Here is a 27,739-nt window from a genome sequence, read left to right as displayed (position 1 = left end):
ATTAACAAATCATTTTAAATTCTACTGACTCATGGTTCAGTTGCAGGTCTTTTCAAAAGAACTCGAGTCTCTGTTTTAGAGACCTGCTCCATTTCAACACTTTTCCTCTTGGCCACACTTCTTTTCCCTCACCTCTCTTGATGATGTACCAGAGGAACTCCATGCCTTGCTACTTTCATACTGGAAAAGAGTCCAGGGAAAATTTTTACAGCCTTTGACTTTTAGAGCCTTCAGGTTGGGAGGTGATCTTGGGGCCCCTTAGAAGGACGGCTGAAGATGTAGAGCTGAGAATGCAGAATGCATGCTGCCTCTGGTTACCGGCTTGCCAGCATCCCCCATTATTACTGAACAATGGAGGTTTTTTAGGTTAGAGTAATTACAAAAAGTTACTATATCCCTGTTCAGGACTCTTTGATATTTATATTTTTAACAAATTTTATTATAGAAAAGTTGAAATCTGTATAAAAGGAGTCAGAAAGGTTTCAAAACCCCTCATTTATAACTCCGCTTCAACAGCAACTGTCAACTCATGCCCACTCTTGTCTCACTTATATCCCTTGCTGCTTCCCCTTCTCTCCTGTATTGTTTTAAAGAAGATTCCAGACAAAATGCCATTTTATCTATGTTGGTTTTTTTTATATATTTGATATCTACCACTCATGCCACTAATTTATTTCCTATAGCATTATGAAGTTTTTGTTGTTTTTGTCTTTTGTTTTTTAAAACATTTGGCCCATTGACTATTTTTGTAAGAAAGGCTTACTTTTGGCTTATTGTATCATCTTACTCTATTACTCTGAAATCTTAATTTTTTTTGGACCTTGGGAATAAACCTTGTGCTTGAAATAACATTTTTATATTGCTATGTGGAAGCTGACCTGTAAGCATTTTCAATTTGTCTTAATTTTATCAACTTACCCCAAAGGGATTTTTGTTATTGTTAGTTGTCCTTCAAAATTACTGTTCTGTCTTATCATTGTGTGAGAGGGTACTTCAGTCAATATTTTAGATTGCTACCATTTTTTAAAAAACATCTGGTTTTCTGAGAAAATATTGAAGTTAACTTCAGAGTTTCTAAATGCTTCTATTAATAATTTAATTTTTCGCCAAGTGAAACTGGGCCAATTATAACTGAGTACCCCTGTGTGTTTTGAATATTTGTCACTCAGTTATGCATTAAATGCAGAACCTGATTTTATTATCCTGTTTGAATTAAGGGTGAGGCGCTCAGGCAAATTCTGGTCAACCGTTACTATGGAAACATCAGACCTTCGGGAAGAAGAGAGAGCCTTACCAGCTTTGGCAATGGCCCACTGTCACCAGGAGGACCCAGCAAGCCCGGGGGAGGAGGTAGGCTTTGTGGTGTAATTAGCTTCATGTGTGAATCAAGTGTGTTCTATGATAGCTGCATGTTTCCTCCTAACAGGTTGAAATGCTAACAACAGATGAATTTGTGTTGCAAGTGTATTTTTTAGCAACTTGTTTTGTCTTTGGTCTACCATCAAATTGATGTCTAAACATATTTTCCTGCAAACTAGCATTTCCCTGCAGCTAGATAGTGGCTAAGCCTTTTGCTCCTCCTTCCCATGCAGTGACCATCTTGGTGATATTTGAATGATTTGAGGGATTTGATATTATTGCACTTTGTCCTGTGGTTGTTAGGACTCTTGTCTTTCCGTAAAATGATGAGGATATTGGCACCCAGGATAGTGAAAGCTGCCGTTTATTATACATTGACTGAGTGCCAGGGGCTTTCCTAAGTGCACTGCATTCTTTATCTCCTTTTCTCCTCCCAGCTGCTCATCATGTGATAGGTACAGTCTATCCCAGTTCCACAGAGGAAATGGAAGCTTGTCAGTGGCTGGTCTGTAATTTCAGCCTGGTATATCTAATTCTAATGCCCATGCCGTGTACATCCACAAACTCCTATGGAAGTTTACAAAAAGCATCCCTGTACAAAAGTGCTTACTTTAAATCAGTTTAAGCACACTTACAAGTAAAAGATACAAAAACATGGAACTCAAAGGTGAGTCTTACCGAGTTTGTGTTTTTAGGCAGTGCTCAAAGCACAGATGTGAGTTGCCCGATTTCCTGTCTCATGGTGATGACTGTGGGGCAGCTTCAGATCCTTGGTGGGTTCCATGCATAGCACAGAAATACTCAGTGTACACTTAATTTGTCCTAGCACATGCTAAGGAGGAAGCTTGGATTTCTCCCTAAATGAAAACTGGAAGCACAGCTGCCCAGTTCATGGAGCTATGCCGGCCTCAATAAAGATGCAGTTCTCAAGGCATCCGAGAGGTGGGAACTTGGCCTTTCAAGTCCAAAAATCGATGCAGAGGCTCTTCACATCATCTCTCAAAACCATTCTCTTTACTTTCTGTAGGGAGGTCATTTAACAATTATGTGAAGCCCTTGGGGGAGGCATCATGACAGGGATTTGGAAATGCAAGACAGACTCCGCTCTGAGAAGCTATAGCAGAGAGAATGTGCAACCCAATTTCTACCTTGTGCTATAGATATAAGGACAAGTCAAGGACAAGCAGCATAAAGGAGGTGACACTGGAATTGAGTTCTGCATGAAAGGACAGATAGACAATTTCCTGCTTTTTGAAGCTGATCAGCCCATTTCTCCATGTGCGTTCATGTTTTAGTTATTGCCAATAGTAATACAAGGCAAGTCCTTAAATATGTACCTTCCAAACACAGTCAGAATCCATTCTAAATGGATGGTCCTCTCTTCTTAAGTATACTCATCTCCCTTGAAGTGCAGTGAGAACAGGAACTTTGTTTTGTTCACTCCCCCATCCCCAGCTCTTGGCTCCATGCCAAGCAGTGAGCAAACATTTGTCGAATGAATGAACCGATAAATTATGGAAAAGAGTAAGTTGGGGGTTAGAGTGGGCTTGTTAAAAAGAGAGCTAAAGTGATCATTATAGGCTAAGCTTCCTTGAGAGTGTTCTAAGAAGTGTTTGACTTTGGTTTGTTTCTGAAACCAGTTCTGAACTCTGCCACAAGTCATTGTGTTTAATGGAAGGGAGAGTCTTACCTGTCTGAATTCAAACACCATCTCTGCTGCTCACAAGCTGGTGTCCTTGGACAAGCATCTTCATCTCTCTGTGTTAATACTCAGTATTTTCCTTGTGGGGTTAAAAGGGTTAAAGAGATGAACATGGGTAAAACATTTAGTGCATAAAGTGTTGGTGCGTAGTAAGTATGCAGCAAACATTAGCTGTTCTGATTATGCTTAGTAAAAAAATATTCCATCTTCCTAGGGGGAGGTTCCGGATCCAGCTCTATGAGCAGGGGTGAGATGAGTCTGGCCGAGGTTCAGTGTCACCTTGACAAGGAGGGGGCTTCCAATCTAGTTATCGACCTCATCATGAATGCATCCAGTGACCGAGTGTTCCATGAAAGCATTCTCCTGGCTATTGCCCTTCTGGAAGGAGGCAACACCACCATCCAGGTAGGAAGGCAGCTTGGCTGCTGGTGTGGCGTCCCTGCTGAGCAGGAGGAGAGTCTGTTCTGGGAGCCAGATGCCTGGGTGGTACCAAGGCTTGTTTGGGAGACAGCTCATTCTGAGGGCACAAAATTCTGTTTTGAAAAATGAATTCTACTGGTATCCTGTTGTGATCATTTGGTCGTAAATCAGACTTGGTTCCAAAACATGAGTTACATTTGAAAATTGATAAAACACTGAGAATATGCAAAGGAAATTGGCGTAAGTTCTAGGACATAGTGGACACTCCATAAATGTTTGTTGAATGAGTAAATGATTGCATGAAGTTTATTTACAGTTTTTATCCAAGATTGCAGGGGATCTCATCACAGGATAACCAAAAGAGTTTGAACTGTGTGTGCTATTTAAAAGATTTAATTTTTATGTATATGTAGATACTGCAGCTGTTGCTTACTAGAAGTTTCTCTACCTTTTAACTGAAAGTTTAATAAAACCAAACCAATTTGAAATAATAGAGACACCAGGCTATGTTAGTCAGAAATGAATAGATGACTTTTTGAAAGGTAGATATGATATATATTTAAAACTAATAATAAAACTCAAATTCTATTTCTAGTTCACTTTTATAGATGTCCTTAAAAAAAAATTTTCATAATTTTTTCTTCCACAACAGTCATCTTAGAACATGAATTTTAATAATACCTAAATAACGTAACTTCTATATATGATTCCTTTAAATATTTTTAATACCTCCTTTATGCACTCTTCCTTCTTTGTTAGCTCCCTGAATAAGAGGTTTTTTTTGGATGTGTATCTGTGTGCAGACTTGTGTATACATACACACACATACATATTTTGATAAAAGCTTTATAGAGATACAATCCACATACCATAATATTCATCCTGACATATATATTTGACCTGACATATTCTTGGCCTTGAATTGAAATTGAGAGTCTCGGTTAATGAAGTCTTGGTTCTTTGTGCAACTTTGAAGAGGGCGTTTCTTCCTGTGAGTCACTGTGCCCTGGGCCAGGGTGCCTGGCTTGGCAGGTGCAGCACAGGTGAGATTTCAGTCCCTGCTTGCTCCCCCAGCCAGCACCTTGTGCCTTGGCACAACCTATGCAGCCAACTGTGGTGGCCCTTTTATTTCGCCTTCCAATCCCCGCTTGCCCCAGTGTACACTTGTGAAGTTCGTTATCATACATTGCACCAGGTTGGGGTTTGTGGCAATGAGTTAGGCACCTGGGCCAATGGCAAGGCCCACTGCTTGTCTAAGTTGTTACATGGGCACAAGTCATACATAGTGGGATTGCTTTTTATTTTGTCATGTGTGTGTGGGTGGGTCCTGCAGTCCTTCTCATCACTGGAATGTTGCCCAGCCACTGCTGTTTTCTGGGCTCCTGTGTTGGGATGGAAGCAGAGCTGAAATGCTCCTTGTCTTAGAACCACATGATTTCCTGTGATTAGAGCAGTTGAACTGAATACTCACTGAGCCCCTTCTGTGTATGTGCAGCTATACCAGGGGCGATGGGACAATGGTTTCCAGACATGGGAGCCAATTCGTCTATGAGAATTTTCTCCAGGCATAGTCAAGTGTGGAAAATGAGGACAATGTGGTGAATTTTTCATAAACCAATGTATTCAGTTTGAAGACCTGGCCATTTTATTCTGAGATTATATCTCTCCAACCTTTATTCTCAGCCACAGTGTCTTCTTTAATGAAATGGTGTTGATTATGGATCATAGATTCTTTTTTTCTGTTGGCCAAATTAGAAGTTGGAAACTCTAGGTTGTTATTCCTTCCCTTCCTGAAATTTTAAAGCTTTACTAGTTTGAGAAACCCAGAATCCCAGTCTTCAAGACATAGATATGCACATAGGAAGCTATGTCTCAAGGATGACATTTAGTGCCCTCCAAGAAGTATAAGTGATGCTGGGGAACCATCAAGGAAGAAGGACCAGCATTTCTCTGGGGAGTTTGCAGAAGGTCTGTGGATGAAATAGGCTTTCAAGGATGGACATAGGACTGAAAGGGGGAAATGAGGCATGGACCTGGGGCATGAGGAATCTTTGTCATATTCCATGGAAGAGAAGGCCCAGAGGTGTGAGAGCAGCAGTTGGGTTTCCAGAACAGGGGTTAGGTCTTTGAGACCGAGGAGTGCTATGTAGAAGTGAAGGGCCTTGGATTTTGCATTTGGAGTTGGGGTTTGTATGCAGCAGCAGTGCAGCCATCCAAGGGGCTTTGGAGCTATAATGGAGGACTATACACCTGGCAGTATAGGACAGGTAAACTGAGGAAAGCAGGGTCCTGAGGAGGCAGTCTAAGAATTAAAAAGTTAATGGGCAGTAATTTATGGAAGCTGATGAGAACCTGAACTTAAATCTCTGATAAAAGAGGTCATAACTTGGGACAGGATGTTTTCTCATAATGGCACAAGAGAGCTCTCTGGGTGCTGGAAACATATTTGACCGTTTGTTTAGGTGGTGGTTACATGAGTGTGCACATGTTTAAAACTCAGTGATCATGTCCTTTGCTGGGACACGGATGGAGCTGGAGGCCATTATCCTTAGCAAAATCACACTGAAACAGAAAATCAAATACCGCACGTTCTCGGTTATAAGTGGGAGCTACATGATGGGAACACATGGACACTTAGAGGGGGAACAACACCCACTGGGGCCTTTCAGAAGGTGGAGGTGATGAGGAGGGAGAGGATGGAAAAAATAACTAATGGGTACTAGGTTTAATACCAGAGTGGTGAAGCAATCTATATGATAAACCCCCGTGACACAAGCTTACCTATGTAACCTGCAATTGCACCCCTGAATTTAAAATAAAAGTTTAAAAAAGAAAAAAACAACAACTCAGTTGAGCCACATGCTTAAAATTGGTGTGCTTTACTGTAGCTATGTTATGTGTCAATCAAGAAATAAAGGAGGGCAGGGAATGGGAGTCTGAACCTTGCTGGGACTAAAGGGGTGTGGGTGAGGGACAGGATATCATGAATAGAAACCCTGTCACTCTCTGCACCAGGCCCAGGCCTGGACCTGCTGATACTTGGCAAATGTTGGCTGAAATGGCACCTGATTAGACATGGGAGAGAAGTCAGAGGTCCCAGTCGGCTCTGGGCTTGGCATCAGGATGACCAGGAGCACAAAGGCACCATTAATTAAGTACTAACAATGAAGTACAGTGGCTGGTGGGGGCTGAGGGCCGCTGCACTGAGACTTCTGGGCAGACGATGTCTGTGGCTCTGGTGAGATGCCATGTTTCTCATGGAGCATCTGATGGTGACGGCCAGGCACACACAAGCTGTTTTTCCTTCAAGTTCTTTATCTTGTAAGGTAATTATGAATATTAGTTTCATGTTTTCACACACTTATTACTCATACACCCAGGCTCCAGATGAAATGCCATGATGGAGTTAAAGCAGTTCAGCCATGTATGGAGTGGGGCTGTTTTCTCTTGGGGGTACTCGGGTGGTGCGGGGGGCCTGTGGGCCCATGCCAGGATGGAAGGGTGTGGCCCCGAGGGGCCGCACGCACATGCTGTTTTCTCCTTCCTGCTTCTGTGACCCCTGGGGGGCCCAGTCTAACCCCGTGTCTCATAGGAGGCCGATGGTTCCAGGAAAATGTCTTCTAGCCTAGACTTGACTTGTCAGAACCCCTTGGCCCCAAGCTTCTCTTTCTCTGGAGAAAATGATGTGGAACTAGGGTTGTGTCTGGGGCCAGTTAAGGACAGGAACCTTGAAGCCCCAGGAGGAGTGATTCAGAGTTTCGTCTTGCTGTTGAGGAGTTGGTTCAGAGTAGTAAGTGGCCAGCTGGGAAGTGAGCCTGACTTGGGCTAAGACCGCAATGCGGCAATTAATGATTGCTGAGATGCTGTGCTCCACTGAAGACACGGTGGGTACTGGCCAGAGCTGGCGGAGCACGGTCACTTCCTGTTCAGTGTACCATGGAGGGTCTCAGGAAGGGAAATGGGTCTGTGGTCAGCTGGTCTTCTTGAGATCCATGTTTCCTGATGACAGGTGGTAGAAAGAGGAATTGCAGGGAAGCAGGCAGGCCTACATGGTTCCAGAAATGTATAGTCTGCCCTCTGTGTTTGTCGCTTCTGCATCTGTGGATTCAACCATCTGCAGATTTAAAATATTTAGGGAAGACTGGGCACAGTGGCTCACACCTATAATTTCAGAGCTTGGGGAAGCCAAGGCAGGTGGATCACTTGAGGCCAGGAGTTCGAGACCAGCCTGGCCAACATGGCAAAACCCCGATTCTACTAAAAATACAAAAATTAGCTGGGTGTGATGGTGCACGACTGTAATTGCAGCTACTCAGAAGGCTGAGGCACCAGAATTGCTTGAACTCAGGAGGTGGGGAAGGTTGCAGTGAGCCAAGATTGTGCCACTGTACTCCAACCTGGGCGACAGAGCAAGATTCTGTCTCAAAAAAATAAATAATAAAATAAAATATTTAGGGAAAAAAAAAAATAAAAATAATAATTCAGCTGTAAAAAGATAATACATGTATTTTAAAATGAAGCATTAACAAGTATTTCCCATCCCTGGGCTTTCCGTTCCCATGTCTGTAAAGTATAAGGCATAAATGGACTCCCAGATTCCCTGCAGCTGTGAAGCAGGACATTTCAGTGATCATTAGATATTTTCCCCCAGGGAGTCTTAGAACCCAGTGGTGATGGTCAGCTGATTCCATTTCTGAAGTCTTCCCTGGCTTGTGAAAATAATTATTAAAAATAATGGTGATTAGACAAACCATGGTACATTACATTGTGTTGGGCATTGTAAGCTAGAGGTGATTCAAAGTATACACGAGGATGTGCCTAGGTTATATGTAAATACTACACCATTTTACATAAGAGAGCATCCTTGGATTTTGGCATCTGCAGAGGTCCTGGAACCAGTCTTTCACAGATATCGAGGGACAACTGTATTGCCTGTCCGAGGACAGGTCTGCAAAAGAGCCCTTATGTTTAGCAGCACCTCCCCTCAGGATTCTGAACATGTTTCACATGGAGAAGAAAAGTGAGACCTGCTTTCAAGTCCACTTTTGTGTGAGATGAAGGAAGTTATCCCTGGGCTTCTGTTTCCATGTCTAGCATGTGTGAGGCATAAACAGACTCCCGGCTTCCCTGCAGCTTTGAGTCAGGACATTTCAACAATCATTAGATGTTTTCCCCAAGGAGTCTTAGAACCCAGTGGCAATGGTCAGCTGGTCTTATTTCTTAAGTCTTTCCTGGCTTGTGAAAATAATTATTAAAAACGATAGTGATTAAACAAACCACCATACATCTATACAATGGAATAGTAGTCAGCAATGAAAAGGAATATATTGATGAGTGCAAGACATTGGATGTCTCTCAGAAGCATTATGCTGAGTGAAAAACTTCAGTCTCAAAAGGTGACATACTATGTGGTTCCATTTCTATGACATTTTGAAGGGGCACAACTCTTAAGATGGAGAACACATTAGCATTTGCCAGGGCTAGGCAGTAGGGGAGAATTTTACTATAAAGGAAGAGCACAGAGGCATATTTTGGGTGATGGAACCATTGTGTGTTCTGTTTTTAGTAGTAGTCACATGAATCCACATGTGTGTGAAGATTCATATAGCAGTACACCAAAGAAAGTCAATTTAGCTATATGATAATTTTATAAATTAAAAAAGTAAAAAACATATGATGATGATGAGAACCAGCATTTATTAAGTGCTTATTATGTGCCAAGAATCATGCATAAGGACTTTCTATGTATCATCTCATTTAATCTTCACAGCCTCCCTATGAAGTAAAGTACCGTGATTATCCCTCTTTATAGATGAGGAAACCAAAACTCAAAAGAGTTAAGGAACTTACCCCAAATCATACAAGCATTAAGTAGCAGAGCTGGCCGGGCGTGGTGGCTCATGCCTGTAATCCCAGCACTTTGGGAGGCGAGGCAGGTGGATCACGAGGTCAGGAGATCGAGACCATCCTGGCTAACATGGTGAAACCCTGTCTCTACTGAAAACAAAAAATTAACTGGGCGTGGTGGCGGGCGCCTGTAGTCCCAGCTACTCAGGAGGCTGAGACAGGAGAATGGCGTGAACCCGGGAGGTGGAGCTTGCAGTGAGCCAAGATAGCGTCACCGCACTCCAGCCTGGGTGACAAAGTGAGACTCTGTCTCAAAAAATAAATAAATAACTAAATAAATAAAAATAATAAAAATAAAAAAACTAGCAGAGCCAACATTTGAACTGGGGCAACCTGGCACCCCAAATTCCTCACTGCCCTTAATGGCTTCATTCTTCAGGATGATCTGAGGTAGGAGGTCAGGTGCTTTAGGAAGGAGGCTGAGTTGGCTTCTTCTTACAAGGTAAATAATTGTCATCTCCAAAGGCAGAGGCATAAGAGGTTTGGGGATGGGTTCGTGGCTGCAGAGCTCAGAGCTCAGTAGCAACGACAAATATGACTAGTATACAGTTTCGTCTTGCTTGGCGATTTACTGCTTATGTAGTCCTTTCGTTTACAATGTCTCATTTGAGTCTCCCAGTTGCTCTGTGGGTAAGCCGGACCTGCATTATCCCCATTATAGAGATAAGGAAACAGAAACTCAAGGAGGTTATGACTTACTCAGAGCTCCAGAGCTGGACAAAACCCATGATAAAATATCCTGTACCTCTTGTCCCTCCCACCTCCACCTGTAGTTATCTGTCACTGAGTAACGACCTAAAAATTGCATAGCCTAAAGCAATGGCCATTTTGGCGCCTAGCATGAATCTGTGAGCTTGGGCTCAGCGGGGTGGTTCTTTTGCTCTGTGTGATCTTGGCTGGGTCTGCAACCATCAGGGGGTTGACTGGTCTTAGAACAGCTTACATGGTCACTTGTATGACTGTGGCCGTTGGTGCTGGTCCTTTGCTGGGAGCTCAGCTGGGGGTACTGACTGACTGGAGTGCCTTGGTTCTCTGTGTGGTTTGGGCTTCTTAGAACATGGTGACTGGGTTCTGAGAAGCAGTGTTTCAAGAAGCAGGAAGTGGAAGCTACTAGCCCTTTCAAAGCCTAAGTTTAGAATTCCTAGAATGTCACTTCTACCACATTCTATTGGTCAAAGCCAGACATGAGGCCAGCCCCATTTCAAAGGTGGGGAGAAAAGCTCCATCTCTTGTTGTGAGGAGGGTATGTGTATAAAAAGAGAGAATTGTTGGAGACCACCTTTGGGGACTGGGTCCCTCATCACCACCCCCATTATAATCGATTGAACACCTACCATGGGTCAGCCAGGCCCCCAAACTGGATGCTACAGCTACAGGAAAGGGAGACACCATTGTCTCTGCAGTTGAGGAGTTTGGATCTCCCTTCATACTAAATCCCTTCTTTGTGAAAGTGTCGACTCTGTCTTTCTCCTTTTGGATGTTGTATGAAAATTCAGTCCTGCCTTAGGATAAGCTCACTGAGAATCACAGCACTCCAGAAATTCTAGATTTCATTGTCCAGACCCTAGAGGATTCAATTTATGGGAATCCACAAATAACGACATACAGTGCTTGCTAGGCACTCTCATGGAGAGTTTGCTCCCTTATTATGAAACCCTGTCATCCATCACAACATCACCTAAAGCCCTGAAATGCCTGGACGCCAAATACAGGTTAATTCCCGGTCTGGCATAATGGGCTCCCAGGGATGGTGTCCCCAGGTCTCCCAGCATCTACTCTCCCTGTCCCGGCTCCTGCAATGGTGATAACATCTGAGGATAGATCGTGACTCCCAGACTTCTACCTGGCTGCCATCAGAGCAGGGTTCACATTGAATCCTCTGCTTGTGGGAACAAGGAGACAGTACCACAGCCCATGGATTTTCCAGAAACGAGTGACACGTTGTCAGGTGATAGGATCACGCTTGTCTTGAAGAGAACTTCCTGCTTTCTTTCTCCCCACTCTGGTGCCACCCGCTTCCTGCCAGCCCCCAGAAGAAATATTTCCTTGTGGCTTGATGTTTTGTAGCAAGTGGAAAACTATAAAATAAGCATTTGCTTATGAATTAATTTTTGGCACACACGGGGCTCAGCAGGGCTCACGGCACTTTCATATCCGTCCTTCGAGTCCTTGCCAATTTCTGTGTTCCTTCCTCCTAAGATGTTCCCACCAGTGTCTGGGGGAAGTTCCCTTCGCTTCCTCTTCCTTACAGAAGGACAGGGGCTGTCCTTACCTGGAATGAAGAGTAGGAGAGGCTATCTTTGGACATACCTCGTTTTTTATTTTTATTTTATTAAGCCAATACAGATGTTTTGGGATATGTATGCTGACGTGACCATAGAGAACCTCCTAGCACATTATGGGGATAAATGGTTAAACATTTTTTTGGACTAATTGCTTCTGGTTTCAGAAGCACCGGGAATTTCATGTATCAAATGGCTGCCCACGTCTATTCCTATGCCAAAGTCTAGTCTACAGACACACCCGAAAAGGGTTTTCTTTTCTGCACGTAAGCAGCTAGAGATGGAAAATGTGAGAAGTGCTCCGTCAGGAAACTGGCCTGCGAATTCAGCAGAGAGAGTGATCCCTGGTTCATGAGGCCTTTCCTACACCACACTCTTTTTTTTTTTTTTTTTTGAGGTTGGCTTAAGAAATCAGCCCAAGAACCAGTGTTAGATAGGAAATCTCACATCCCTTCCAGAAGTCACTGCAACACAGTGTGGGAGGGACACGTTGGTTGGGCTACCTCTGACCCCAGTTAGCAGAGAGATGAGGGTGGAAAGGGCAAGTTGATTTGCCTCTGCTGGAAACGGAAGGCCAGTTTGTGAGGAAGATCAGCCTTGGTTTGACAGGGCAGTCACCCTGAGGAGGAGGAAAAGATTGGTGTGTGAGCAAGTTACGTAAATGGGTGTTGTTTTTGGCAGGGAAGTCAGGAATGAGTCACTTCTGAGCGGTGTTTTCTAACCTCAGTTTTATCCATGTGGGAAAGGAGTGGAGCCAGCAGTGGAGTCAGGGCAGCTCTCCTCCTGCATGTGAGGGGTTCGAGAGCTGTTGGCATTAAAGAAAGAGGGAGGCAGTGACTTGTCGCCAGTAGGCGTCCCCAGAGACCCTGCCCTTCCGCTGAAGCTGTGAGGGGTCAGCAAAGCTGTCCCAGTTTGGCTTAAGGACCAGCTGGGCTCCTTTGAGAAATGGTGGAGTAAAGTTGGGGACTCAGGGAGGAACCCCTGGAAGGAGAGAGCCTATCACATACAGGAGCATGGCCTTCAGACCACAATATTTGTGCTGGAATTCTAGCTCTGCCCCTGCCAGCCTTGAGTGACCTTGGGGTTTGTTAGAGCAACTTTGAAACTCAGTTTCCTCGTCTGCAAAATGAGGGTTGGAAAAGCCTAGTCCCTTCCTTATGGAGTTGCAAAGAACATGGGGGTAAAATGTGTGGTCCGGTAGACATGTAGAGCTGCTGCCGGAGCTGCTGATTTTGTGGTGTGGGTACAGCCTGGGCTCAAGCCCTGCCTCAAGCCCTGCCTCCTACATGCCCACATCAGGACTCCTGGCGAAGTCCACCTCACTTATCCCACTGGTTCCTGACTTGGAGAACAGGATGGTGACCGTTCCCACCTCAGAGAACTCCTGAGATGGTTTCATAAACTATTTATAGAAAGCACCTCATGCGGCATCTGGCCAATACAAAGATCTCAAGATGATGTTCTTATTTTTATTTGTTCGTATATATTTTTAAGAGATGGGGTCTTGCTATGTTGCTGAGGCTAGACTTGAACTCCTGAGCTCAAGCAATCCTCCTGCCTCAGCCTCCTGAGTAGCTGGGACTATAGGTGCTGGCCACCATGCTCGGCTTTAATTAATAATATTTTTATTTATTTTAAATACATGCTGTATTTTATGAAAGTTGTTTTCTGTCTAAAATCCTACTTCTGATATTTTCCATTTTTGCGTAGTGGTTTATCATCCAGCGGGCCTGGGGGACGCTCTGTTTTATGTTGTTTTCACACTCAATTGACCCAAGTCCCTCTGACTGTATATTAAAAATGCTTTTAGAACTCTAGGACATTGAGAAATTTCATTGCCTGGGGTACAGGTTATTTAGGTTGGTGCAAAAGTAATTGCAGTTTTTGCCATTAAAAGTAATGAGAGACATTCTGGGATGAAGCAGAAAGAAAAACAGCAATCTACTCACTTCTTTGTGGTTTGAAGTGCTCCCTGGCCCAGGCCATTGTCTTGTCTGTCCTTTTTTCCTTTCCTTTCTTTCCCTCCTTCCCTTCCTTCCCTCCTGCTTTCTTTGCCTTCGACCTGAACACTTCACACCCTTCTTCACCATTCCCAGGAAACTGGACTGTTATTGAACAAGAATCCTTGAGGATTTTTGGTTTAAATCCAGGTCTTCAGGGAGAAACTCAAAATTCAAAAGTCATTGCATTCTTAGGCATATCAGACTTGAGTGAGCTCTCCTGCAGAAGAAGATAGCAATTCCCACAGCTCTGCCCTGGTCATCCTTAGCACAGCTCTCCAAGTGATGGCAGATACTAGGTAATGCATGCACCTACTGGCATTCAGTTTCCCAGTTCGGGGCAAGAAATTACAGCAAGAATTGTCAGCATCATTCATCCGTGGGTCCTTCCAGGTTGGTTATAAGAGGTACAATCCCTTTGAGGTGGTCCCAGGGGAGAATGTGCATCCTGGTTCATGCTTCCAGAGGAGCTGGAGACCCAGCATGATTTTTCTTCTTTCCTGAGTAGCAGAACCAACAATATGGACAGAAGTGGACAGTGACATACATCTGCTTGTCTGGCCTTCCATGACAGGACTGCAACTATTGAGGGGAAGGGGGAGGGGAAGATCTTTGGAAGCAGAATGTTAGTCTCCTTCCTTCCTGCGAAAGCTAGAAGCAGGAATTTGTTTCTTGTTTGTTTGTTTGAGACAGAGTCTCACTGTGTTGCCCAGGCTGGAGTGCAGTGGTGCGATCTCAGCTCACTGCAACCTCTGCCTCATGGGTTCAAGCAATTCTCCTGTCTCAACCTCCTGAGTAGCTAGGACTACAGGTGCCTGCCCCCATGCCCAGCTAATTTTTTGTATTTTTAGTAGAGATGGGGTTTCTACATGTTGGCCAGGCTGGTCTTGAGCTCCAGACCTCAGGTGATCCACCTGCCTCAGCCTCCCAAAGTGCTGGGATTACAGGCATGAGCGACCGCACGCGTGGCTAAGAATTTGTTTCTAAGAGGAGATGTCTTCAGAGAGAACCTCAGGTTTTCCATGGTCTCTAAAATTTTACTAAAAGTGCAGAGAAAAATGACAGAGAAGACCTGGAAATTTTTGTAAAGCCATCAATTCGTTTTATCCCACTGAATCCTCAAGAGGTCCAGATATTATTATTTCTTTATCTTCCTTCAGGTCTAGCAAGAGGTCTATGTTCTTCCTAACTTTCTTTAGTGACTTCTGAGTATGAGATGCCTCTTGGGAACTGCCAGGCAGAGGATTGGTCAGTCCTCCTCTGGAGGTTCAGGGATTAGTAAATGGTAGCCCACGGGAAAAATCCAGACAGCCGCCTGTGTTCGCAGATAAAGTTTTATTGGTGCATAGCTACAGTTTTTCCTTTGGGATTGTCCTAACTGCTTTCCTGCTTCAAGGGCAGAGTTGAGTAGTTGTGACAGACTGTGATGACCCTCAGCGTGTGAAATGTTTACCATTTGGCCCTTTGGAAAAATGTTTGCTGACCCCAGAGTTTGTTTAATCTTTACTACGTAGATGTTAAACTGCCTAAGGGAAAGAAACACAGTATTTCCCCTTTGTTCTGTGCTCCTCACCCCCTAGTATGGCAATTTTTAAGTAAATATTCACCAGATGAGCAATATCCTAAGTCCCAAGGTGTGTTGGCCACTTACTCAGCTAATAAATGGGAATTCAAGGAAACAGGCTGGGGCAGGCCTGCCTCCCTGCCTGCCTCCCTCCCTGCCTGTCTCCCTCCCTCCCTCCCTTCCTTCCTTTCTTCCTTCCTTCCTTTCTTCCCTCCTTCCTTCCTTCCTTCCTTCGTTCGTTCCTTCCTTCCTCTCTTTCCCTTTCTCTCCTCTCCTTCTCTTCCCTTCCTTCCCCTTTTCTTTTTTTTCTTTTCTTTCTTGTTTTTCTTCTTCTCTTTTTCTCTTTCTTTTGTTTCTTTCTCTCTCTTTCTCACTGTCTTTTTTTTTCTTTCCCTCCTTCCCTCCCTCCCTCTCTTCTTTCCTTTCCTTCCCTTCCTTTCTTTATTTCTTTTCTGTCTTCTTTTTGGTGGGGGCAGACAGGGTTGTTTTTTTAAAAGATGTTTTCTTTCCTAGAGTGATCTCTGCTTTCCCCACATAGCCTCTGCCAGGATGTACTCCATCACCCCAGTTTAATACCTTTCAACACAGATTTGGGAGGCAGATAAAGCAGGACATTCCTTAGGGAATTGTCTGTGTAGCCTGAGAATCCAGACACCTGCGATTACAGACTTTTGATCTATGAGCCCCCTCTGACCATCCTACCCCAAAGCATCATGTTTCCAGGTTAGTCACTCCCTTATGGCTTAATGCTGTGCTATTTCTATGCCTCCTACAAACGTTTTCCTAGTGGTGAACACAGGGACTTCTCAGGGCATATACAATTGACCTTAAAACATCTGAAATGTTAGAGCCCCGTCTCCAGCCTGTTTGCCTTCTTTTTCTACTGATCCCCTTGGGTAATCTCATCTACTCCCAAGGCCTCCAGCAGCCATTTATGCCAACACCTCCCAAATATATAGCTCTCAGTCCCACCTCTCTGCTGATTTCTAGATTTCTGCTCAAATCCCTGATGGGCATCTCCACTTGTGTTAGCTATAAGTTAGCAGGACCCCATGATGCTGTCATCTCCCTTCCTCCATTCCATTTGCTCTCTTGTGTTCCATAGCTTTGTCGGTGGACTCACCAACAGCCAAGGATACCCAAGCTAGAAGCTTTGCAGTCATCAGACTTCTTTTTCTCTTGCTTTTCCCCCAGGAACTAATCTGTGCCCACTTTACCTCCTGGGAGTTTAACCATTGTTAGGACTTACAATGAACCAGATAGTTGGCACTGTGAAGTCAGAGTGGCCCAACTGGGAATGCAGGAGCTGCGGTTTGAAACTAGGCACTGTGGCTTCAGGACTCATATGCTTGACCACCAGGCTTGACTGCCTGCCAGCATGGGGCTACTGAGCTCTGCACTTGCCAGCCTTTTCGCCTGGATAACTGAGTTAGCCTTTTAGTGGCCTCCCTGCCTCTGGGCATTTCTCTCTTCCACGCGGTTGTCAGTGATGCCCCCCAAATGGAACCCTCACCACCTGCTTCTCCATCTGAACAGCCTTCTGTGGAGTATGGAGCCCATGGCCTCCCTGACGGAACCCATCAGTGCCTTGCGTGGTCTGGCCCCACTTGGGTTTCTCCACTCACTCCCCCACACTCATTGTCCTACAGCTGCAACTCCTGCCTGCCAATCCCCAGCGGGGCCATGAACTCAGATGCCTTTGCTCCGTGTGGACATGCCCTCATTCCCTTTGCCTGGCAGGCTCCCCGGACCCTGATAGAAATGTCTCCTACTCGAGAAACTTCCTCTTGATCCCCTGAGGCAGAGATAATGGGCTGTGCTTCATTTACTGCAGTAATGACCACACTTCAACTAGAGCTTGACTGTAAGACCCAAGGGGGCAGAGACCGAGTCTGTCTTCACCCCAAGTCCCCTCGAGGAGCCTCCGCATGTGCTGGATGAAAGGTCTTCAGTGTGTACGTGATGAATCAGTGTGGATACTCCTACTGTGTAAATTATTCTGGGAATTCACTGAGATAATATGTGGAAGGCACTCACCTCAGCATGAAGCTTTTAGTACATAGTAATAGCTCATCCAAAGCAACTCTGCTTACTTTTTGGTTGTTTATCTTCCCTCACCCACTAACTCACCCACACTTTCTTCCGCGGTCAAGTCTCCATATGACTCCCCAGCACTCAGACTGTAAATGTAGAAATTGAAGTTCTGACCCAGTGTGGCCACCATGTTACTTTAGCCTTCTTACCATTTCTGAATGGAAACATGAGGATGTGAAATGTGAACGTGTGTTGTTGATGGTTATTACCATTTTAAAGGAGACCTTCTTTAGGTGTGGGAGGGAGTTAAGTTGATCTGATCCCACGGGAAATACATAATGTCAGCTTGGAGAAATATCCTTATGATGGCAGCAGTCCTCTTTTCTTCTTGTTTGTAATAATGATGGACAGTAGTGGTAACAAGTGCTCATGTGCCGGGGCTAGCCAGGCGCCCTCACTGCATGGTCTCATCCACTCTTCCTGGGGCTCCTATGTAGTAGGTACTGCTTTGACCCCTTTCTGCTAATGAGGAAATAGAAGATCCGAGAGGTAAGGTTATGTGCTCAGAGTCACAGAGCCAGCTGGTAGTTGTGCCAGGGTTTGTTTTCTGCCAGAACATGAGTTTGTAGCCTCTCTGCCGTGCCGTGCCACCTCCTTACACCATCGATTTTCCAGGCACAGACATGGCCGCTTTCAAGAACCTTGCATCTGTTTGCCAGGCAGGATGGAATTTGTGGCTCCACATTTTGTTGTCTTTGATAGTGGAGTCTTTGTGGGAGACACTGTGCCCTCCTGATAATCAGAAGGCAGTTTGAGTGGTCGGTGTATTTGCTTTGTTTATAAGGTCTGCCCATGAATTCTGGAGGAGGAAATCATGAAAGACTTTTCCTTTCAGACTGGGCAGCTCATTTGCCACATGACAATTATATGTGCTACATACATGTACTTCTAGCAAGTTCCAGGTTGCCAGGTCTTAGGAAAGTTAATGACAATAAGACTGTCCTACAGAACTTCCTCACTGTGGAAGAAATTGATAGCGGCTCATCTAATCAGGGCCCTTATGAAAAGTTAGATTAATAGCAATTTTTGTTTTTCGCTTGCATCTAAAGAAGCATATGTTCTTTGGCATCGTGTGAGGATTATTAGATCTCAGCTTTTGCCCAGAAAAGCTAAATGCACCAGATATTCCCCACGTCTGCGTCTGTACTGGTTGAAGAATATTCATGTTTGGGGGAAGGGAAAGGAAGGAGGGTCTTCTCATTTTTATAAAGTGCCCAGCACTGTGCATGGAGCCAGTAGGTACTCTATCTGGACTACATGGAATAGTCCCAATTGCAGATGAGAAAAATGAGTCTGAAAAAAGCCATGTGTCTTACCCAAAGTCACCCAGTCGGCAGAGCTGGGATGTGAACACAAGGCCCTCAGAAGTCTCTCAGCTTTCTACCATGCTAGCCAGCCTTTAAGTTACATGAGTCCAATGTGAGGGAGCTATTCAGTGCCCTGTACCCACTTTGGAGTTCTGCCTACTAGAGAGCAGCATCTATCTTGTTTTCGTTCAGGGTGGGAACAGGCCGCACTGATTATTTGATCTGAGAAGGAAGTAGTCACTGCTTGGTTAGCCAATGAGTTTTCAAGGTAGACCTATCAAATGAAGTGGAACGGAAGCACATTTTGTTTTATAACCATGTATGAGCTTTTCCTTAATTTCTGCTGGTGTCCTTCTGGTGGGTTCATTCCTCGCAATAGTTAGAGGAGAGCTTGTCCCCGATATGAGAAAGTTTCCTCAGTTATTGTTTCTGTAGGTTTTCTGGAATTCATCTTGAGGTTAAGAGTGAAGGCTGGGATGCACTGCAGAGCTATTGCAAACCCCTCTACTATTTCCAATTAGTGGATACATGTGTGAGTTGTATGCCTGTTTTATATTTACAAGAGGAAGTATCCCATTTAATTTTATTTTCACACCAAAAGCCCAAGTGTTAAGAGAACACGGTGTTTTAACACTCCCTCGGTTATCAGCTGCAGAGCGGAGGTTGTATATTGTCACATACAGTTTTTGGAGTATATTTCTACATTTGTTACCTGGCAACATTGCTGCATCGGGACGTGAAGTTGTATTGGTTCCTAGCAGACCCTCACTGTTCATACTGTAGAAGGCAGAAGTTGTTTTCCTCCACAGGGATTTAGAAGAGAAGGCACAAGGCTAGTGGGGTTTGGCTGACAGATGGGCTGATGCGCTTCAGTGACGTGACCCAGAACCAGGCGCTGGGCAGGGGATGTGGACTCTTGTCCTGTCCCAACAACAGCTCCCTTTAACGCTAGATCTGGTTCCTCACATGTTAGACAAGGGTTAGTATTAGGTAACCTTGAATACTAATTCGTGATTCTTTATCTTCTTGAAGTAAAAACAAAACAACAAACTTTTGTTCTGGTCATTTTATGAGTCATCTGAGCACTTCCAGTACCGTAATGGCAAATTGCTAATACATGGGTACCTTTTCAATTGCTCACATTGGATACCCAATTCCCTGCCTTAATTTATGCATTATTGTGGTTTTGACCACTTACTAGTTCTGATGAGAGAGGAAATCCCATAGTAGGAGTGACAGCCAGAGCATCTCTTGTTGAGGTAACCCCTTGAGCTGATTATAGCCCTATGGGGTATTTTGGTTTGCTGATACATGATGCATTGAAAACACTGTATATAGAATTTTTCAAATGCTTAACTGGGGCCTCCATACACACTGAGGTCATTTTATTCCCCCCTACTTTCCACCCTGTTTCACTGACACTTAACCCTGAAGACATTTGCATTGGAAATTTTGCATTATATGTTTGAAAGTCCTCTCGTTTCAAGCCACACATTCTAAGACTCAGCAAAAGCTTATTGACACCAAGGGCATTGAATTCACCAGCACCTTTAACGTTTCTGGAAGAATGCTTGCTAGGGAAAAGTTCCCATGGTAACTGTTTTTAAAAGAGTTTTGTAGCATCAACAGGTTAGACGTAAAGTCAAAATCATGGAGCTCAGCAGCATACCCTATAAGCATGTACTCCTTTGTAACCACTCCCTAACAAAGACACTGAAGCGACCTGTTCGTAAGCCCTGACAGGCACTGGAGAGTCTAGCCAGGTTGGGCTGGATTTCAGGGGACCTGATTTGTGTTGCCCTGTGCAGTGCTCATTTCCATCAGCATCTTTAAGTAGGAGGCCTTTTCCATCCACTGGACTCTTACCGTCATGCCTGTTAAGGAACAAAAAGACAACTGATTATGCCTGGAGGGTATTTAGAAACCATCAGTTACCTTTGAATATACCTGTGGTGCTCCAACCTCCTTTAGAAAACCCAAGATGCCATTTTAATGATGCTTTGCTCTTGGGTATCAAATTTACTCCTTAATTTACCTCAGGAAATGTTCTAAGAGGAAGCCGCAAGATTCCATACCTGCTGTTGTTGTTTTAGAGCTAGTGGATTTTTTTTTTTTTTTTTAATCCTCCGAGGAGGACTTGACCCTGAGGGTTCCTAACTTGGACGACCATGCAGAGCACCCTTAACTTGGAAATCTATATCCTGCTGTTTAAACTTTAAGATGATTCCTATCTGGATTAAAGTCCTCAACCAGCAGGCCGAGGCAAACTCTAAAGAAAAACAAGGTCATGCTGCATTTTTTTTGGTAAGCACAGGAATCAACAAAGAGATGTTATATAACTTCTATTTATATCTTCCTTGCTCACTATCTGCAGGCAGACAAGAGTCGCTGAGAAGGGATTTAATGAGCTCTCTGGGTTTGCTCACCTTCCTGAGCTGGTAGGAACCAGCTTGTTCTCAAATGCGTCAGTAAAGAATCTGGCTGTGGGTGGGCGGCCAGGGTAGGTGGACTGAGTTGTTGCTATGGTGTTTTTTAATTCCCCTGTCTCTCAAAGATCTCACTCCCCCCTTCCCTGACTCCTTCCTTTTGCCCCCTTTCCTTCCTTCCTTCCTTCCTTCTTTCTTTCTTTCCTTCTTTCTTTCTTTCTTTCTTTCTTTCTTTCTTTCTTTCTTTCTTTCTTTTCTTTCTTTTCTTTCTTTTCTTTCTTTTCTTTCTTTCTTTTTAAATCTATAAGCTTCCTTGTTTCTCACACCTACTCATGATTCTTGGAGCTGTCTCCGGAAACAGAATATTTTCCCTCTCCTTCCTAAGTGCTCAGCTCCCCCATTGTGTAGCCCCAGGACATCAGAAGTTGTTTGCTAAGGTATGTTTTTTCCACCCTTCCCTGTTTCCCTGTTTCTTTTCCCATGATTTTTTTTTTATTACCAACCCCTCCATCAGAGGGACCTATCCTAGGAGTCTTCCATCTTGCCTGATAGAAGTTTTCTCTGGCAGATTCCAAATTCAGATTGCTCCAAAACCAGATGAAGTGTATTGCTAGTTGGACAATCAGTATGGCCTGGAGGAGAAGGGCCGTTTGTATTTCCATGCATCCTCCTTTGTCCTCTTGCCCTGGGTGGAGTGATGACGTCTCCATCTCCTCTAGTGTGTCAGAAAATAGAACCACAAGAAAACAAGAGAATGGGTTTACCCCACAGTCATGATTCCTGGAGCTTGGGTAACTCCTGTTACCTGAAGGTTGCAGGTTGAAATTACTCAGCTTGTATTTAATTAAAAAAAAAAAAAAATGCTGCCCCATCAGATTCTCAGCAGGGACGACGAATGCACCTTGCTGAGAACCCTGTGGCTGCCCAGGGAGTGGCCCCCTGCACCCTGGCTGGCCTGGTGGTGGCCACAGAGGCTTCTGAGATGGCTCTGTGTTGTCCATTACATTCCCACCAGAGCAGAGGCACTTAGAAGATGTGAGGAGGGAGGTTAGGATAAAAAGTTCTTAGAAAAGAATACATAGTTCCATGAGGACAGGCTGAAAAAATTTTTTAAAAGCCAAACCCACCGCTGCCTTGCCCAGAAGTTGTGCAATCCTTAACAGCAGTAGCCTGTTTGAATAATCAGAGGCAAGCTGACTTCCCTTTATTAACTTCTGTTAGAGACATCTGCATAAAAGATCCCCAGATTCCAGACCAAGTAGGTAATTTTTTTTCCCCCTCTGAGTAACTGGAGGGACTTTCCCTTTGGAAATCTTCCAGCAGAGTTAACTTCATGGTTGAGACTGTTTTCTCATTATAAGTTGCCAACAGCTAGATTCCCAATGCAGGGACAACAAAGGCACGTCACATACACACTTGGACCCCCGCTTCCCTGAGAACTGACTTGATATTCACAGTTACCTCTGGTTCTTCTGCCTTGACCCTCCTTTTCACTGAGAAATCTATGCCCGCTCACATTGCTCACATTTCCTGAGGTCCTCTGAGTTCCTCTTTGAAACTGTCAGAGGCTCTCTCAAAGTTTCTACCAATTTCCTATGCCTGGGTTTTAGACTTTTCATCAAGATGGCCCTGACACTGAAGGGGATAGTCCTGTAAACCCTCTGAAGTCTTCAAGCCTCTTTTGCCCCTGGAATTCAGGGCTTTAAAATATATTTATTTGATTGCTGTTCGAGGAGGATGTGTTTCAGTTGCCCTTACCATAAGGTATTTGAGAAATATGTTTTTATTAGCCTCCTTGCAACACAAACCCACAAACTGTTCAGCCCAGAGCTTGTAGCTATCAAGTCTGGGGAGGAAGCCAGGTTTGGAGACGGAAGGTGCACAAATGATCATCCCTCCTGGGCTGTAGTTAATAATGCAAGTCGCTATGTCACTGGGGCCGGGGTAGTTAACAGTGAACTCAATGGATTAAGGATCCCCAGCCAGGCTGAGCCCATCACAGAGTTATGTGCAAAAACCGGATGAGCCTGTAGAGGTGGCAACACCACATCAGCCGCCTTTGGCTGGTCAGCGGTGTGCTGCATTTTCCCACTTAGCAGGAATTTGAAGCTTTCACATGCAGGGATCTTCTGGCCATAAAGTTATACTTCAGCTGCCGTGGATGCAAAGCTTGGCTTGAGTGTTTTGGAATTGCACCTCCTTCAGGATTATTGTTCATTCATTAATATAGTAAATTTTTTTAAAAGAGAGAGAAGAGGCCTTGCTATGTTAACCAAGCTGGCCTTGAACTCCTGGGCTCAAGAGATCTTTCTGTCTCAGCCTCCGGAGTAGCTGGAACTACTAGCTTGTGCCACCACAGCCAGCTTAATATAGCAGATGTTTATGTACTGAGCACTCCTTGGGTGTCAGGTGCTGTACACGTTGGCATTAATACAGTCAGGGATGAGACCAACATAGCCCCTGCCCTCCAGGAGCTTACAGTCTTGTGGGAGACAGAGATAGGAAATCAGCTCATAATCAGCTAAATCACAGCTTCAGAGAAGTGTGATGGGGAAGCAAACAGGGGCCACGAAGGGTGGTCAGGGAGGGCTTCTCTAGGGAGATGCCATTCAAGCTGAGACCCAGCAGATGGGAAGAGAAGGAGCTGCGTGAAGAGTAGCAGAGGGCAAGAGCATTCCAGAAGTGGGTTGGCTTGTGCTTGGGATGTTGGAGGAGCTGAGTGAAGGAGGCCGACGTGGTCTACCCCATGGCGGTCAGTCAGGGGCAGAGCTGCGGAAAGTATTTGCTCCACCAAGGTGACGGGCTTGTCATCAAGTGGGGGCTGGATGAGGTGATCTCTGTGGTTCCTGCCAATCCCTAGTCAGTGCTTCTAAAGGGCACCAAGTTGGCTTGGGCCTGTCCCCTGCTTGGATATGCACTGCTGCTGCCAAAGCCCTAATATACAAAGCAGCTTTACCCAGATGAGTGCTGTGTGATTTCACCCTGCCCTGCTCTAGCCACTTGGCCATCTGTACATCTTACTGTCAGCTGCCAGGGATGCTCTCTGTGGCCATGTGGAAGTTATCTGGTGGGCCAGCACACAGCAAAATGGGTCTGCAGGGTGGGGAGACATGAGAAACCCCAGCACATTCTGCTCAGGACCAGACTTGGCTGTACCCGAGAGTCAGCTGAGTTGGGAAGAACTGGAGTTGACTGGGGGTGACTGCAGAGTCTTCATCAAGGAGGCACTTGCTTTGCTTGATGCTTTGCCATCTGTGAGCCAGTGTCCTTGCCTCCAGCAGGCCAGGGTGGATTTACTTTTTTCAGCTTCTATGGCCAAGTGTCCTTGTCACAGGTGTGTGGAGAGCAGAGAAGGGAACGTGGCTGGTGTAGACACCCTGCTGGTACTGTGTGGGCTCTCACCTGTTTTCTCTCCTGTATTCTCTCCTGTACTCCTTGCAGTAGAGCCTCAAGTGATTCTCCTCCTCTTTCTCCATTGCAGATGAGGAAACTGAGGATAGAAGTTAATAAATGAGCTGTCCAAACCCACCTAGTTCCTAAGTCACCCCTTTGCATATGTTTCTACGTTGCTAAAGATGCAGGATAGAGATCACTTTCACTGAGCCGTGTGACTGCACAAACACAGAAAATGGGTGGGGCAAGGAATATTCTTGGCATCAGTATAGATTTCAAGTTGAATTCCCTGGGAACCTTGGAGCATTGAGGACAGGAAACGTTGATTGGTGTTGATTCATTGCCCCTCGGGTACACAGAGTGGAAATAAGACCTGGGGAGTTGGTCCCAGAGATCAACTCCCCTAACCCTGCATCTCCTACTTCAGCCCTCACTCTTCACGATGCAGAATGCCGCCCCCGTGGAGGAATAGCACCCAAGTCACTGCCAGGTCCTCAGCACTGGACCCTCCTCCCGGGTGGATGACTTAGTGATAGAATTTTCCAAGCACCTCTTGTATCTGTCTTTTCAGGGTTCATGAGACAAGGTGGAGGTCTGATGAGGAGGTCTTCGTGTCCTCCTGGCCACAGTTCCCACAGTGATCATGTGGGTGAGCCAAGACAGGACCTGAGAGTTTCACAAGAGCCACCAGAGGATACTTGTCATTGAATCATAGAACCAACCCTGGAAGCCACCCTCAGAGGCTGGCATGTGTCTCCTGCAGCCCAGACATGCAATTCACATTGTTCATTCCTTCTTTATGGACTGAAATTTTAAAGCCCCTCTGATTCCTTGGGCAAAAGTCTTTCCTGAGATCTAACCAAACTCTCCTTTGCTTTAGAGTACCTTTTTAATAAGCCTCATGTTGGCTTGAAGAGCCACCAGAACACCTTCTTGCCCTCCTGGAGGATTACCAAGGAGCTTCCTACCATGGTCCCCTTCCAGTTCAGGCAAATTTTGAGGTTGCATCTATTTTATGTCTGTTTTCAAAGGTATCATTGATTTGCCACTCCACTGGTCATCTTTATTTTGTCTGGAGGATTTCCAATCTTCATGACTTGGCTGGACAAGACAGATGGCGGTGCCATGTATCCCCACCGAAGATACTGGCCTTTGGCATCTGTTTGACCACTGAACCCAGAGAAAATTTGGAGTGTCCTTAACTTCTTGTTCCTGGGTCGGAGCCACAGGGTCCTCCAGAGTGGTGGCTGACCTATTTCTCTGAAATCCGGTTTTACTGTTAAATATTGCTGGAAACAGTGGTTGCCAGCAGCCTGCCTACACCATCAGAGGCTTCCTAAGATAATACCTTTAAATGTATTTTTTAGGAATTACTGTTTGCTGGTTGAGTTGTTGATGAATATGTGTGACACAGTTAGTGTTCTGATCCACACAGGGTGTAGGGAACCACGTTGCTTACCAGATAGGGCAGAGCTTTCCCAGTAAGTCCCGGTTCCCGTGGGCACTGGGAGACAGGAAAGGAGAGCTGTTAAGCTTTCTGTCTCAGAAGAAAGGTGTTTTTTCCCCAGTTTAAAACATTTTTTTTAGACATGGGGTCTTGCTGTGTTGCCCAGGCTAGTCTCAAAATCCTGGGCTCAAGCAGTCCTTCCACCTGGGCCTCCCTAACTGCTGGGATTACAGCTGTGAGTCACCACACTGGATCCTGAAACGTGTTTTTAATAGAACAGGTTGGACTTTGCCGCCTGAAGAAAACTGAATTCACCTTGAAAATCATCATGAAGATCCCCTGCCTTGGCCTTGACCCTGGAGCTTAGGCCCTTCCCTAGAGCCCAGTGACCAGATTAATGAGTGAAGGAAGGGTTCCTTGTCTGCCACCTTTTCTCTCAGGTGTCAGGCATAGCGACGGGCGTCTGCCCCACCCTTACCTGGCAGGGTAGTTGAAACTGGTTTGTCTCTCACTTGTTAAGAGGTGACTGTACAGTGTGAATGAGGGAGGACCTTATTTCAGAAAAATGAAATTGAAATGTTGGCACCTCTCCAATACAAACATGCTTCACTTCATCACTTCCTTTCTACTTGGAAGTTATTTCTGAACTCATTAAAGCTGGAAACAACCTGAGAGAGGTTGGTAAACTGAGAGCTGCAGATGTTGGCTGGTTGGAAGCCATCAGACCTTGCAAAAAAGTTTTTTGTTGGGGTGAGTGATAATTTATGCCAAGGGAGTGTTAAATTCTGAATGCCCATTGTGTTAATGATTAGACCCTTTTCATAGGTCAGAATTTTACTGAAGTCAAGACTGGTTTAAAATGTTGGAAAATGCTTTATGTGGAAAGGCTTGGGATTGTTTGAGAGGAGGGTCTGACACAAGCTTGTATTCTGCCTTTGGGTGTGTTAAACTTTGACAAGTGGAAGCAACGATGTTTATCTCTGCACGTGCAGAAATTTGGCTTCCATAGCTAGTGAAATTTCAGCCAAATTTTTTTTAACTTTAGGTTTCAGGGTACCTGTGAAGGTTTGTTATATAGGTAAACGCATGTGACAGGGGGTTGTACAGATTATTTCATCACCCAGGTACTATGCCTAGTAGCCAATAGTTATTTTTTCTGCTCCTCTTCCTCCTCCCACCCTCCACCCTCAGGTAGACCCCAGTGTCTATTGTTTTCTTCTTTGTGTTCATGAGTTCTCATCATTTAGCTACCACTTATACTCCAGAACGTGCGGATTTGGTTTTCTGTTCCTGCATGAGTTTGCTGACGATAATAGCCTCCAGCTCTATCCATGTTCCCACAAAAGATACGGTCTTGTTCTGTTTTTATGCCATCCAAACTTAAAAAAAAATCTACATTGTGACGGTTAATGGGAATTGCTATTCATTGTGTTTTTACTGTCAACTTAGAGGCCATTCAACCTACCAGAACCGACTGGAATTATCACTGGATGCAATTTGGACACTAGTCTTTGGCCATTTACATAACACCCAGCTCCTTTCTGGATCCACTTATCTTACACCTTCCCTGGAAAGGGGTATTGTTGTTAGACAACTGTAGCACCTTCCGTCTGAGTAGTTCTTGGTAGTAATCAAAGTGTTTTTCACACCTAATGTTTCATAACAGCCTTGCTGGGCCCCAGCTTCCATGTGATGCTGACATGGCAGGTGGTAGGACCCTCATTTTTTAGCTAAAGAATGCAGGGCACAAATGAGGTTAAGTAAATTGCCCATGATCACATGGCTGGATAGCAAGGAGCCAAGGCCATAATTTAGGTTTCCCGACTTCCAGTTCTCTA

The 27,739-nt window shown here is 44.8% G+C and overlaps 1 protein-coding gene and 1 long non-coding RNA gene across 12 annotated transcripts in view; one reads left to right on the top strand and one right to left on the bottom strand.

Annotated features, from left to right (window-relative positions):
- Positions 1-27,739, top strand: part of ITPR1 (inositol 1,4,5-trisphosphate receptor type 1) — a 361,669-nt gene that overhangs the window by 240,721 nt on the left and 93,209 nt on the right. For all 11 annotated transcript variants that reach the window (XM_017870725.1, XM_017870723.1, XM_017870722.1 and 8 more), the window contains 2 exons: positions 1,218-1,350; positions 3,276-3,466. In XM_017870725.1, the coding sequence (XP_017726214.1) occupies positions 1,218-1,350; positions 3,276-3,466 (324 nt within the window). The remainder of the gene's footprint in view (positions 1-1,217; positions 1,351-3,275; positions 3,467-27,739) is intronic.
- LOC108528738 (uncharacterized) lies at positions 19,687-22,209 on the bottom strand. Its single transcript, XR_001885279.1, has 2 exons — positions 21,561-22,209; positions 19,687-20,509 (listed from the first exon to the last, which is right to left on the bottom strand). It is a non-coding gene; the product is annotated as an uncharacterized LOC108528738 (long non-coding RNA).

The sequence above is a fragment of the Rhinopithecus bieti genome, unplaced genomic scaffold, assembly GCF_001698545.2.
Source record: "Rhinopithecus bieti isolate Rb0 unplaced genomic scaffold, ASM169854v2 scaffold_5101, whole genome shotgun sequence".
NCBI classification, from domain to species: domain Eukaryota; kingdom Metazoa; phylum Chordata; class Mammalia; order Primates; family Cercopithecidae; genus Rhinopithecus; species Rhinopithecus bieti.
This window is presented reverse-complemented; position numbering and strand designations above follow the sequence as displayed.